Below are 13,591 nucleotides of genomic sequence, written 5' to 3' on the forward strand. Positions count from 1 at the left end.
TCCCTAACCTCCCATAACGTCCTGGGATACATTTCATCAGGTCCCGGAGATTTATCTACCTTGATGCGCGTTAAGACTTCCAGCACCTCCCTCTCTGTAATATGTACACTCCTCAAGACATCACTATTTATTTCCCCAAGTTCCCTAACATCTATGCCTTTCTCAACCGTAAATACCGATGTGAAATATTCATTCAGGATCTCACCCATCTCTTGTGGTTCCGCACATAGATGACCTTGTTGATCCTTAAGAGGCCCTACTCTCTCCCTAGTTACCCTTTTGCCCTTTATGTATTTGTAGAAGCTCTTTGGATTCACCTTTGCCTGATCTGCCAAAGCAATCTCATATCCCCTTTTTGCCCTCCTGATTTCTCTCTTAACTCTACTCCGGCAATCTCTATACTCTTCAAGGGATCCACTTGATCCCAGCTGCCTATGCATGTCATATGCCTCCTTCTTATTTTTGACTAGTGCCTCAATCTCCCGAGTCATCCAAGGTTCCCTACTTCTACCAGCCTTGCCCTTCACTTTATAAGGAATGTGCTTACCCTGAACCCTGGTTAACACACTTTTGAAAGCCTCCCACTTACCAGACGTCCCTTTGCCTGCCAACAGACTCTCCCAATCAACTTCTGAAAGTTCCTGTCTAATACCATCAAAATTGGCCTTTCCCCAATTTAGAATTTTAACTTTTGGGCCAGACCTATCCTTCTCCATAGCTATCTTAAAACTAATGGAATTATGATCACTGGTTCCAAAGTGATCCCTCACTAACACTTCTGTCACCTGCCCTTCCTTATTTCCCAAGAGGAGGTCAAGTTTTGCCCCCTCTCTAGTCGGGCCATCCACATACTGAATGAGAAATTCCTCCTGAATACACTCAACAAATTTCTCTCCATCCAAGCCCCTAATGCTATGGCTGTCCCAGTCAATGTTGGGAAAGTTAAAGTCCCCTACTATTACCACCCTATTTTTCTTGCAGCTGTCTGTAATCTCCTTACATATTTGCTCCTCAATTTCCCGTTGACTATTTGGGGGTCTGTAGTACAATCCTATCAAAGTGATCTCTCCGTTCTTATTTTTCAGTTCTACCCATATGGACTCAGTGGGCGAACCCTCGGATATATCCCCTCTCACTACTGCCGTGATGTTCTTCCTAATCAAGAACGCAACTCCCCCTCCTCTCTTACCTCCTGCTCTATCTTTCCTATAGCATCTGTACCCTGGAACATTGAGCTGCCAGTCCTGCCCCTCCCTTAGCCATGTTTCAGTAATAGCTATAACATCCCAGTCCCATGTACCCATCCATGCCCTGAGTTCATCTGCCTTGCCCATCAGACTTCTTGCATTGAAATAAATGCAGTTTAATCTAGACTTCCCTTGGTCTTTGCCCTGCTTTCTCAGACCATCTGTCCGGTCATGTTCTGTACACTCTCCCTTACTGCCTTTTGTTTCTGTCACCACTTTATTTCCCACTGACTTCCTGCATCGGTTCCCATCCCCCTGCCACATTAGTTTAAACCCTCCCCAACAGCACTAGCAAACACTCCCCCTAGGACATTGGTTCCAGTCCTGCCCAGATGCAGACCGTCCAATTTGTACTGGTCCCACCTCCCCCAGAACCGGTTCCAATGGCCCAGGAATTTGAATCCCTCCAGCTTGCACCATCTCTCAAGCCACGTATTCATCTTAGCTATCCTGTCATTCCTACTCTGACTAACCCGTGGCACTGGTAGCAATCCTGAGATTACTACCTTTGAGGTCCTACTCTTTAGTTTAACTCCTAACTCCCTAAATTCAGCTTGTAGGACCTCATCCTGTTTTTTACCTATATCGTTGGTGCCTATATGCACCACGACAACTGGCTGTTCACCCTCCCCCTCCAGAATGTCCTGCAGCCGCTCCGAGACATCCTTGACCCTTGCACCAGGGAGGCAACATACCATCCTGGAGTCTCGGTTGCGCCCGCAGAAACGCCTGTCTATTCCCCTTACAATCGAGTCCCCTATCACTATAGCTCTGCCACTCTTTTTCCTGCCCTCCTGTGCAGCAGAGCCAGCCACGGTGCCATGAACCTGGCCACTGCCACCTTCATGGCACCGTGGCCAGGTTCATCCCTCCTCACGGCTGTAATTGTTTCTTTAACCAATATTGCCACCCCCCCCCCCCCCCTCCTTTTTTATCCCTTTCTCTATCTCGTCTGAAAACCAAAATTCACTCTTGTGTTTTGTTACTGTGAAGAGACTCGCCATCTCTCCAGAAGGCACTGACCCTTGCAGGGGTATGGTTCTATGGGGAGGAGGTGTCTGTCACCCTCCCAATACCTCACTCACTTCTAAGGCCAAAGAGAGTGTTGGCAGGCTATTTTACCATGTGGCCAACACAGGCAAGTCTCTTCCTGTACACTCACTTGCATCTTCCAGCATAGGTTGCTAGGCATTGATCAGAAGTGGGAATCTGGCTGATTTCTTTCCCCTCCCTAGCTCAAGGAAATGAAAATTAATTTTAGGCAATCTACTGTTCCTCTGTCTCTAATCAGCTAATGATGTGGAGATGCCGGTGATGGACTGGGGTTGACAATTGTAAACAATTTTACAACACCAAGTTATAGTCCAGCAATTTTATTTTAAATTCACAAGCTTTCGGAGATTTTCTCCTTCCTCAGGCAAATGTTTCAAGATCTCCTTGAAGCCTACGCATTTATACATATTGAACAATAATAAATGGTGTTTACAGACTGCCCCTGCAACTGCCCGTTGCCAAGGCAATCACCGTGTTCAGACAGAGAGGTGTTACCTGCAGAACCTCCGAATACACATTCAATAAAAAAACAAACAGGGAAAAAAAAACAGAGAAAAAAAAACACACATTAGCAAAAAGTGAAGAACTGAAAAAAAAAAGCAGCAGCAGCAGCCCTTCCAGGAATAGTAGGAGGTCGCAAACTACCTCCCTTAAGCCATGGTCACAAATTACAACATCACAAGCAGACCCAAGTTAGTACTCAATGTTTGTGAAGTAGAGTTGGCAGCAACAAAAATTAAGAGACAAACTAGGAGTCTAAAGGTCTGCCTCTCTCTGTTTTTTTTTTCTCTGTTTTTTTTTCCCTGTTTGTTTTTTTATTGAATGTGTATTCGGAGGTTCTGCAGGTAACACCTCTCTGTCTGAACACGGTGATTGCCTTGGCAACGGGCAGTTGCAGGGGCAGTCTGTAAACACCATTTATTATTGTTCAATATGTATAAATGCGTAGGCTTCAAGGAGATCTTGAAACATTTGCCTGAGAAAGGAGAAAATCTCCGAAAGCTTGTGAATTTAAAATAAAATTGCTGGACTATAACTTGGTGTTGTAAAATTGTTTCTAATCAGCTAACTCAGGGAAATGAGGTGTGAACTTATCTGGTGTGTATGGTTCAGTATCATAACACATGGTGCATTTAGTCACTGAGCTTCATTTAACTCTCATCCACATGTAGAATTATATCCATTCTATTTTTTTATGACTAGAAATGGACCTTTAGACTCCTAGTTTGTCTCTTAATTTTTGTTGCTGCCAACTCTACTTCACAAACATTGAGTACTAACTTGGGTCTGCTTGTGATGTTGTAATTTGTGACCATGGCTTAAGGGAGGTAGTTTGCGACCTCCTACTATTCCTGGAAGGGCTGCTGCTGCTGCTTTTTTTTTCAGTTCTTCACTTTTTGCTAATGTAACAAAGAAAGAACTTGCATTTAGAAAGTGCCTTTCTCAACCTCAGGACTTCCCAAAGCGCTTTACAATCAATGAAGTACAGTCACTTGTAATGTAGGGATTCATAAGGGAGGTTGGAAATGTATTCCTTCTAGCTTATTCATTTGTGGGACGTTTGTGTGCATTATAAAGTCTGATGTAAAATATCATGCGTCAACCCACTGGGTTACTTTTGAACATCCAGTTTGTTTTTACTTATTTGGATAATAACTCAGGATGACCTTAAAAAGCAAAAGACTACAAGGTGGGAGGATAACTATTACTGTTATTAAATGTCTGTAGCAAATTTTATTCTAAGTATAAGATTACTTATTTTAGATATTCTAACTTTTTAAAGTCACCTTCATATTGTGCCAGTCCATATTTTCTCCAAAATTTAAGCATTCTTTACTTTTTATTTTATTTTCAAAAATATATACCACTGCCTCCCACATTATTGAGCAGACTTTTGTTCTTCAATTTTCTCTTTTCCTCTCCTGAAGTTATTGATTTATGCCTAGGTACAATTACATGGGCACTGACCGGCCTTTAGTACATAAGATCGTAAGAAATAGGAGCAGGGCCATCTGGCCCCTCGAGCCTGCTCCGCCATTCAACAAGATCATGGCTGATCTTCTACCTCAACGCCATTTTCCTGCACCATCCCCATATCCCTTGATGTCTTTACTATCTAGAAATCTATCGATCTCTGTTTTGAATGTACTCGATGACTGAGTCTCCACAGCCGTCTGGGGTGGAGAATTCCAAAGATTCACCACCCTCTGAAGAAATTTCTCCTCATCTCAGTCCTAAATGGCCTACCCTTTATTCTGAGACTGTGACCCCTGGTTCTAGACTCCCCAGCCAGGGGAAACATCCTCCCTGCATCCAGTCTGTCTAGCCCTGTCAGAATTTTATATGTTTCAATGAGATCACCTCTCATTCTTCTAAACTCTAGAGAATACAGGCCTAGTCTACTCAATCTCTCCTCATCCCGCCATCCCAGGAATCAGTCTGGTGAACCTTTGTTGCACTCCCTCTGTGGCAAGTATATTCTTTCTTAGGTAAGGAGACCAAAATTGTACACTGTACTCCAGGTGCGGTCTCATCAAGGCCCTATATAATTGCAGTAAAACATATTTACTCCTGTACTCAAATCTTCTTGTAATAAAGGCCAACATACCATTTCCCTTCCTAATTGCTTGCTGCATCTGCATGTTAGCTTTTAGTGACTCATGTACAAGGATACCCAGGTCCCTTTTGAACATCAACATTTCCCAATCTCTCACTATTTAAAAATACTCTGCATTTCTGTTTTTCCTACCAAAGTGGATAACTTCACATTTTTCCGCATTATATTCCATCTAACATGTTTTTTCCCACTCACTTAGCCTGTCTATATCCCCTTGAAGCCTCTTTGCATCCTCCTCACAACTCACAATCCCACCTAGTTTTGTGTCATCAGCAAACTTAGAAATATTACATTTGGTCCCCTCATCCAAATCATTGATATAGATTGTGAATAGCTGGGGCCCAAGCACTGATCCCTGCGGTAGCCCACTAGTCACAGTCTGCCAACCTGAAAAAGACCCGTTTATTCCTACTCTCTGTTTTCTGTTTGTTAACCAATTCTCAATCCATGCCAGTATATTACCCCCAATTCCATATGCTCTAACTTTGTTCGCCAACCTCTTGTGTGGGAACTTATCGAAAGCCTTCTGAAAATCCAAATACACCACATTCACTGGTTCCCTCTTATCTATTCTACTAGTTACATCCTCAAAGAACTCCAGTAGGTTTGTCAAACATGATTTCCCTTTCATAAATCCATGTTGATGCTGCCAAATCCTATTATTGTATTCTAAATGTCCTGTTATCACATCCTTTATAATAGATTCTAGCATTTTCCCTACTACTGATGTCAGGCTAATAGGTCTGTAGTTCCCTGTTTTCTCTCTCCCTCCTTTCTTAAATAGCGGGGTTACATTTGCCACCCTCCAATCTGCAGGAACTGTTCCAGAATCTATAGAATTTTGGAAGTACTTTGACCAAGGGCTCGATTTTAGCACCCGCTATCGGGTGCGTTCTCGGCAGGGGGGCCCCGAAAATCGCGAAATCCAGGAGCGGGACCGGATCGCGCCTCGATCCCGCCCACTTCCGGGTTCCCCGCTGACGCGCCGGCGTGCGCGTGCAGCCCCCGCTGGTGGGAATCCCGCAGGCAATTAAAGCCAGCGGGATGCCACTTGACAATATTTAGTTTGGTATTTCAGGTCATTAACTGACCTGATTAAGGGACTGTGTGTGATTTTTGATCAACATCGGACTGTTTCCCACACTGAGGGAAACACTCCCAGCTCGAGTGGACGTGTTGCAGCTGTCAGCCTGTGGCAGCTGCAAAGGTCCATTTGACAGGTGGGGGGGGAGACCCTCACCCATTGCAGGAGGCCACTCTGTCACTTGGGACAAAGTTTGGCCTCCACCACCCTCCTCCTGACATCAAAGTCACCAACCTGCACACTTACCCCGGGGTCCAGAGACATGTACCTACCTTGCGGACCCCCTCAGATGTACATCTTGCGGATGGGGGCCGCCGTACCTGCAGTCATGACCTCTTCGGAGGGCGAACAGTATCACCAGCCTCGCCATCCACGCCGTCCACCTCTGACACGTGGAGCTCCACAACAGAGTGCTGTGACACATCCACCTGTCCAGCAGGAGGGAGGGCTACCGCAGAGAGAGATGCGTCGCAGAGGGCACTACCCTCGCCATAGCTTCCACAGACCGTGCTCAGCCTCCTGGACCTCCCTGAGCAGCAGTGCACACGGAGGCTCAGAGTCAGTCAACATGTAGCCGTGGACATCTGCAGCCTCTTTCATGCCAAGCTGCTCCTGGCTGGCCCGTGCACCATCTTCCTACCTGTCGCTGTCAAAGTCACCACTGCCCTCCCACACTTCTCCTCCACAGCCTTCCAGGGTGCAACTGGGGACATCGCCATTGTCTCTCAGTCGTCTGCGCAGAAGAGCCCTGCAAATACACCTACACCCACTCTGCAGTGACACAATGGGTGGCATCAGTGGTGGGTCCTCATAGTGATACCCAGGAGTGGGCATTATTGCACAAACCGGACAGGATTCGCGAAGACATGGCAGTAGAGGTACCAATATAATGTGTGATGTGAGTTGTTCTGAAATTCAATATAAGTAACAACCATGACAAACCCTCAGACACCCTTGTGCATCCCCTTCATGCTCACGACACATTTGCCTTACGCTGCCTACTGCACATATGTGATGCATGCCCTGTGGCTGCAGCACAGGTGGTGGCAGGTTGAGTGAGGCTGGCCGTGAGAGAGATGCACGAGAGGGTGAGAATGGGATAGAGCCATGAGATTGTATGAGGATTGGGTTGAGTGGTAGTGGCGGGATGAGTACTGGCGAGGTGAGTAGGTGCAGGTAAGATGAGGATGAGGTTTGAGTGGGTATGAGGGGTGATGTGACAGAGTAGTGTTGGCAGTGCCGAAGGAGATGTGGGGTGGGGACAGTGATGTGGCAGACGGAGTGTAGGGAAAAGACTACGTGTACTCACTTTGGCTGACCTACTGAGGTCATTGGACCACCTCCTGCACTGTATGCAGGTGGACGATATGTTGGTGGCGCAGGTGACCCCCTCTGCCACCTCGAGCCAGGCCTTGGTGGCAGAGGCAGGCCGCTTCCTCCCGCCCGCCGGGTGGAAGATCTCTGTCCTCCCCCCTCCTCCTCACCCCATGTATTGATACCTGGGGTGAGGCATCATTAAACTGGGAGCAGCCTTCCCCCTGGGCTGCTCCATGCAGTCATCTTTGCTATTGGTTGCAGCATCTGTCAGTGGAGGACTGCCCCTTTAAATAGAGCGCTTCCAGCTGACAGACCTTACTGCGCATGCGCAGCCCGCCCGACGTGCAGATCAGCAGCGGGGAACCCGGAGGAGCAGGTAAGTGAATCCAATTAGTGGGTTGCCTGCTACGATCGCGCGGGAAACCAACTAATTTCACCGGGCGCGTTACCAACGTGCCCGCTTGCCCACCCGCCGAGAACCCGCATCCCTGCTAAAATCGGGCCCCAAGTGTCCATTCTTCATCTGTAAACCAAGCCAGTGAGTGCTGGCAGCTATTCAACTGTCTGGGTCACAGGCAAACCTGATTCTGTCCATCTTATGTCCATGCGTTCGTAGGTTCTAGCAGGAGTTACGGGATAATGACCAGCAGCAGGAACTCTGCCTGAATTTTATTCTTTTTCTACTTCCAGCCCCCCCCCCCCCCCCACCCCAACAAAGGCCAGGGCACAGTATGCTGCCCATTCTATCACATCTGCCTTTAAGGGGAAGTTGGATAAGTACACGAGGGAGAAAGGAATAGAGGGATAGGCAGATAGGGTTAGATGAAGTAGGGTGGGAGGAAGCTCGTGTGGAGTTTAAATACCAGCATAGACCAGTTGGGCTGAACGACCTGTTTCTGTGCTGTTAATTCTATGTCTGCTGACATCAGCTAACTCAGAACGGACTGGACATCAAACCTGGACCATTCTGTTCTGTCTGACATGGTTCCTGACTGAACACTATTTTTGCCCCACTGAGCTATTGAGGGAGTTAAGTACAATTGTTGTTAAATAACCAGCCCTTAATTTGTCTTGTAGTTTTCAAAGAGCGACATCCCTTCAAGGATTTGGATTTTCCCAGTCGACCTTTGAGGAGGCGGATAGCCAGTGATCCGGATCTTGCGAGCCTCACCACTGATGACCTTTTGGGTATGCCACCAGATGGCTCTTTACCATTGACTCGATCCTCTGTCCTGCGGTGCTTGACACAGACTGATCAGCATTTGGGAAGCCACTTCGACCATAGATATCCCTACACGTCTACAAAGCATACTCCAAAGTCCTCTCCGGAATATTCTGAGGATTGGCATCGTAACAGCTTTGCATTGCTTTGTGAGAAAACTGGCTATAGCCAATTCAACCGGACTGCTGGCCTCAAACCATCTCGAGTCTCGCATCTAGGAACGTCGCCACGAGAGAAAGATAAATACATGACTCCTTCCATTCCATCATCCCTTCCTGCGGAAGACTGCAGATTCGGAAAACATAGATTTGACTCCAATTCCTGGCAGAATTATCCCAGGTGGTTAACCAGCCAAAAATCAGAGCTGGGTGTCTCTGGGATAACTAGCATTCCTGAGCTGAAGTATCCCTGCTGGCTTCAAGACTGTGACCTGGAGTCCGATTCATGTGGTCAGAAAGCACTGAATCAAAGGGAGTATCCATTATCCACTCGATTTGAGACTGAGCTCACAGACTCCAGACTATACTCTGGTACTGCTAGATATAGACCAAAAAATAAGCAGTTTGCCAATTATTTAGAGAGTGCAGACCGAACATTTCAGAAACACACGGAGCGTGGCGTTAGAAGCACTTTAAGAAGCACACCTTTGCATGCCACTCGGTTTGCCCACTGTAATACTGAGGAGGTGGAAGATTCTCACTGCAGCAAACCTTTCAGAGGTAGAGTAAGGTGTGGTATGGGAACAAAGGTCAACCTAGGGACTCGCCACTTAATTCATTTATGTAAACAAAGGTTGATGTGTAAAAGTAGTAAAACAACATCTCAACATCATGTAAGCCCAACTTCAGCATTTTGACCTTTCACCTTTTGATATTTGAAAACTGTATATTGGGAAGGATTGGTTTCATATTCCCTCACAGACCTCATTCTACAGTACTTGACCGACCAGATTACCCATATAGAGCATGTTGTTCACGATATTATATTATTCACTAATGTTTTTTTCAGCAGCTGCAATCCTGATGGGATGTCGGCCAGTGCACTTATTATTTCAAATGTGCCCCTAGACGGTTGCCATGTGGAGTCCAAGTTATTCCCTAAGTGAAGGAGGTTGGGATTGCAGCATGTGTTAAATGACCTGCAGGCTGCTTTAATAGAAAACAGGCAGTGTCTGGGCCCTTGGTGTAGACGTGTTCTTTACTTGATTGGCATATCCACTATGTTTCGCTGGTATTTTCTGTTTTAATTTTATAGCTGCAAGCTTGTTTCTCTTTAAGCGTGTCTCATGCTTTTGCTGTATATTGACCTCTCGAGTCTTTTCAAACCCTGCCCCACTACTTAAACATTATTTTGTCCTTTTATTTATGATCTTTTATGTCATCTAACATTTTTATTAAGTTGTTTGCAGATCATTTAACAAGTTATTTCCTGCTTGGTTATTGGTGCATCTATTGGTTCTCTCCCTCTTTTACTCTCTTCCCAATCAGTCTAATGAAGGTTACACACCTGAAATATCATAACAGGCCTTTCCTCTTTACAGATGTTGACTGACCTATTTCCAGAATTTTCTATTTTTACTTCAGATTTCTAGCATTTGCAGCTTTTAATTTTTATTTGACCATAAAAATCTCGTGTGCCATGTGCAAGAAAAATTGGTGATTTACATTTAGGGTTGTATTGCATAGCCTGATTTGACTCTGGAGTCGTTTTATGTAAACTGACTATTAAAAACACAACCGAGCCATCAGCATGGGTATTAATCACTGTCTTACTGCGTCTGTGTATGCAAGGATAATACAATTGTTAACATAATCATGAGCATGAGAAATTTCTGCAGAGCAACAGCTTGCATTTATATATAATCTTTAACACTGTAACTGTCCTAAGATGCTTAACAAAGGAGATGGAAACATAGAAACTAGGAGCAGGAGTAGGCCATTCGGCCCTTCGAGCCTGCTCCGTCTTTCAGTATGAACATGGCTGATCCTCTATCTCAATACCATATTCCCGCTCTCTCCCCATACCGCTTGATGCCTTTTGTGTCTAGAAATCTATCTAGCTGCTGCTTAAATGTGTTCAGTGACTTGGCCTCCACAGCCTTCTGTGGTAGAGAATTCCACAGGTTCACCACCCTCTGACTGAAGAAATGTCTCCTCATCTCAGTCCTAAGTGTCCTACCCCCTATCCTGAGACTGTGACCCCTCATGCTGGACCCCCCAGCCAGGGGAAACATCCACCCTGCATCCAGTCTGTCTAGCCCTGTCAGAATTTTATATGTTTCAATGAGATCCCCTCTCATTCTTCTAAACTCGAGTTAATACAGGCCAAGTCGACCCAATCTCTCCTCATACGCTAATCCTGCCATCCCAGGAATCAGTCTGGTGAACCTTCGCTGCACTCCCTCTTTGGCAAATATATCCTTTCTTGGGTAAGGAGACCAAAACTGCACACAATACTCCAGGTGTGGTCTCACCAAGGCCCTGTATAACTGCAGTAAGACATCCTTGCTCTTGTACTCAAATCCTCTTGCAATGAAGGCCAACATACCATTTGTCTTCCTAACTGCTTGCTGCACCTGCATATTTGCTTTCAGTGACTGGTGTACAGGGACACCCAAGTCCCTTTGTACATCAACATTTCCCAATCTATCACCATTTAAATAATACTCTGCCTTTCTGTTTTTCCTTCTGAACTGGATAACTTCACATTTATCCACACCATACTGCATCTGCCATGTATTTGCCCACTCACCTGTCTAAATTGCCTTGAAGCCTCTTTGCATCCTCCTCACAACTCATGATCCCACCTAGTTTTGTGTCGTCAGCAAACTTGGAAATATTACATTTGGTTCCCTCATCCAAATCATTGATATATATTGTGAATTGCTGGGGCCCAAGCACTGATCCCTGAGGTACCCCACTAGTCACCATCTGCCACCCTGAAAAAGACCTCATTTATTTCTACTCTCTGTTTCCTGTCTGTTAACCAATTTTCAATCCATGCCAGTGTATTACTGCCAATCCCATGTGCTTTAATTTTGCACACTCACTAACTTCTTATGTGGGACTTTATCAAAGGCCTTCTGAAAATCCAAATATACCACAACCACTGGTTCTCCCTTATCTATTTAACCAGTTACATCCTCAAAAAAAACTCCAGTAGGTTTGTCAAGCATGATTTCCCTTTCATAAATCCATGTTGACTTTGTCTAATCCCGTTGATATTTTCTAAATGTCCTGTTATCACATCCTTTATAATAGACTCTAGCATTTTCCCTACTACTGATGTTAGGCTAACTCATCTGTAGTTCCCTGTTTTCTTTCTCCCTCCTTTTTTAAATAGTGGGGTTACATTTGCCACCCTCCAATCTGCAGGAACTGTTCCATAATCTATAGAATTTTGGAAGATGACAACTAATGCATCCACTATTTCCATGGCTACCTCTTTTAGTACTCTGGGATGCAGATTATCAGGCCTGGGGATTTATCGGCTTTCAGTCCCATTAATTTCTCCAGCACAATTTTTTTTACTAATATTAATTTTCTTTAATTCCTCCTTCTCACTGGTCCCTTGGTTCCCTAGCATTTCTGGGAAATTATTTGTGTCCTCTTCCGTGAAGACAGAACCAAAGTATTTGTTTAATTGCTCTGCCATTTCCTTGTTCCCCATTATAAATTCTCCCATTTCTGACTGTAAAAATTATGACAGCTTTAGCTGGGATTGGCTTGCTGCAGCATAACACAGCTGTAAAATTCAGTTTGTCGGATTATTATATTTGTTTGGCAAAGTTGGGCATTCAGCAAGGCAGTGAGTAGCAATTGCAGTATCCTGGTGTTTTTAGTCCGTTACTTTGATGGCATTATGAAGACATGATACTTTTTTCATCAGATGGCAAGTTAACTGACTTATCAAAATAATTTGCTGATGGTGTGATTCAGACTATGAAGTACATCTTTGGTGAGCTGCAGTCTTTGTTTCTCCCTGCTTTGTCGACAGTTGTTTATCGCTAACTTCTACCTAATACCTCGCACAGACTTATATTGTTACCCTGTACATCATTAATTTGTGCTACAGCGATGTTAACTGTTGTGTTCATGCTATACAGTCCTAATGATACACAAAACAACTGCTGGAGTTGCTCATAAAGCAAAAAACTCCCATCTTTAATACCTAACTGATCAGCTTTAGTTATTATGTCCGGCAGTTTGACTAGTCAGTCACTTTTCATCAGGGTTAGAATTTCAATTAAAACTGTACAAAAACACAAGAGTTTAGTGGATTCTACAGGATTTTCACATCTGCACTTATTCAAAAATAACAGTGCATTTTACTTTTGATAGAACTGTGAGCTCCAGGTGGAAATGGGTATAAGATTAAACATAGGAACAGGAGTAGGCCATTCAGCCCCTCGTGCCTGCTCCGCCATTTGATAAGATCATGGCTGATCTGTGATCTAACTCCATATACCTGCCTTTGGCCCATATCCCTTAATACCTTTGATTGCCAAAAAGCTATCGATCTCAGATTTAAATTTAGCAATTGAGCTAGTATCAATTGCCGTTTGCGGAAGAGAGTTCCAAACGTCTACCACCTTTTGTGTGTAGAAATGTTTTCTAATCTCGCTCCTGAAAGGTCTGGCTCTAATTTTTAGACTGTGCCCCCTACTCCTAGAATCCCCAACCAGCGGAGATAGTTTCTCTCTATCCACCCTATCCGTTCCCCTTAATATCTTATAAGCTTTACAAACCAGAAAATCCTAGGTCTGTGCTGAGTTTGTTGATTTCAGGCTGGCCATTAGTTGTGGCACTGCGATTGGTCTTGGTGCCCTTCGGAGGGGCAAAATCGTCCAGAGAATCTGCTGCTGACTGCTCTCTAGTGAGTCCCGCTGGAAAGTGTACTTTTGTGAATGTACAGGACAGGATCAGTCTTGGGAATGAGATCCCCTACAGTCAAATAGTGTGCCAACACTCACTGTGAAAAGCTCACATATTGAACAATGGTCACTTGGGCAAGTTTACCAGAGGGCAGGGACTGGCCCTGGAACTGGTCAA

At 44.9% G+C, this 13,591-nt stretch overlaps 1 protein-coding gene across 1 annotated transcript in view; it reads left to right on the forward strand.

Annotated features, from left to right (window-relative positions):
* The window catches only part of c1h18orf54 (chromosome 1 C18orf54 homolog), an 80,710-nt gene that overhangs the window by 26,383 nt on the left and 40,736 nt on the right, over positions 1 to 13,591 (forward strand). Inside the window, exon 5 of the mRNA XM_067984713.1 lies at positions 8,396 to 9,259. Within this exon, the coding sequence (XP_067840814.1) occupies positions 8,396 to 9,259 (864 nt within the window). The remainder of the gene's footprint in view (positions 1 to 8,395; positions 9,260 to 13,591) is intronic.

The sequence above is a fragment of the Heptranchias perlo genome, chromosome 1 (genome assembly GCF_035084215.1).
Source record: "Heptranchias perlo isolate sHepPer1 chromosome 1, sHepPer1.hap1, whole genome shotgun sequence".
In the NCBI taxonomy this organism is placed as follows: Eukaryota; Metazoa; Chordata; class Chondrichthyes; order Hexanchiformes; family Hexanchidae; genus Heptranchias; species Heptranchias perlo.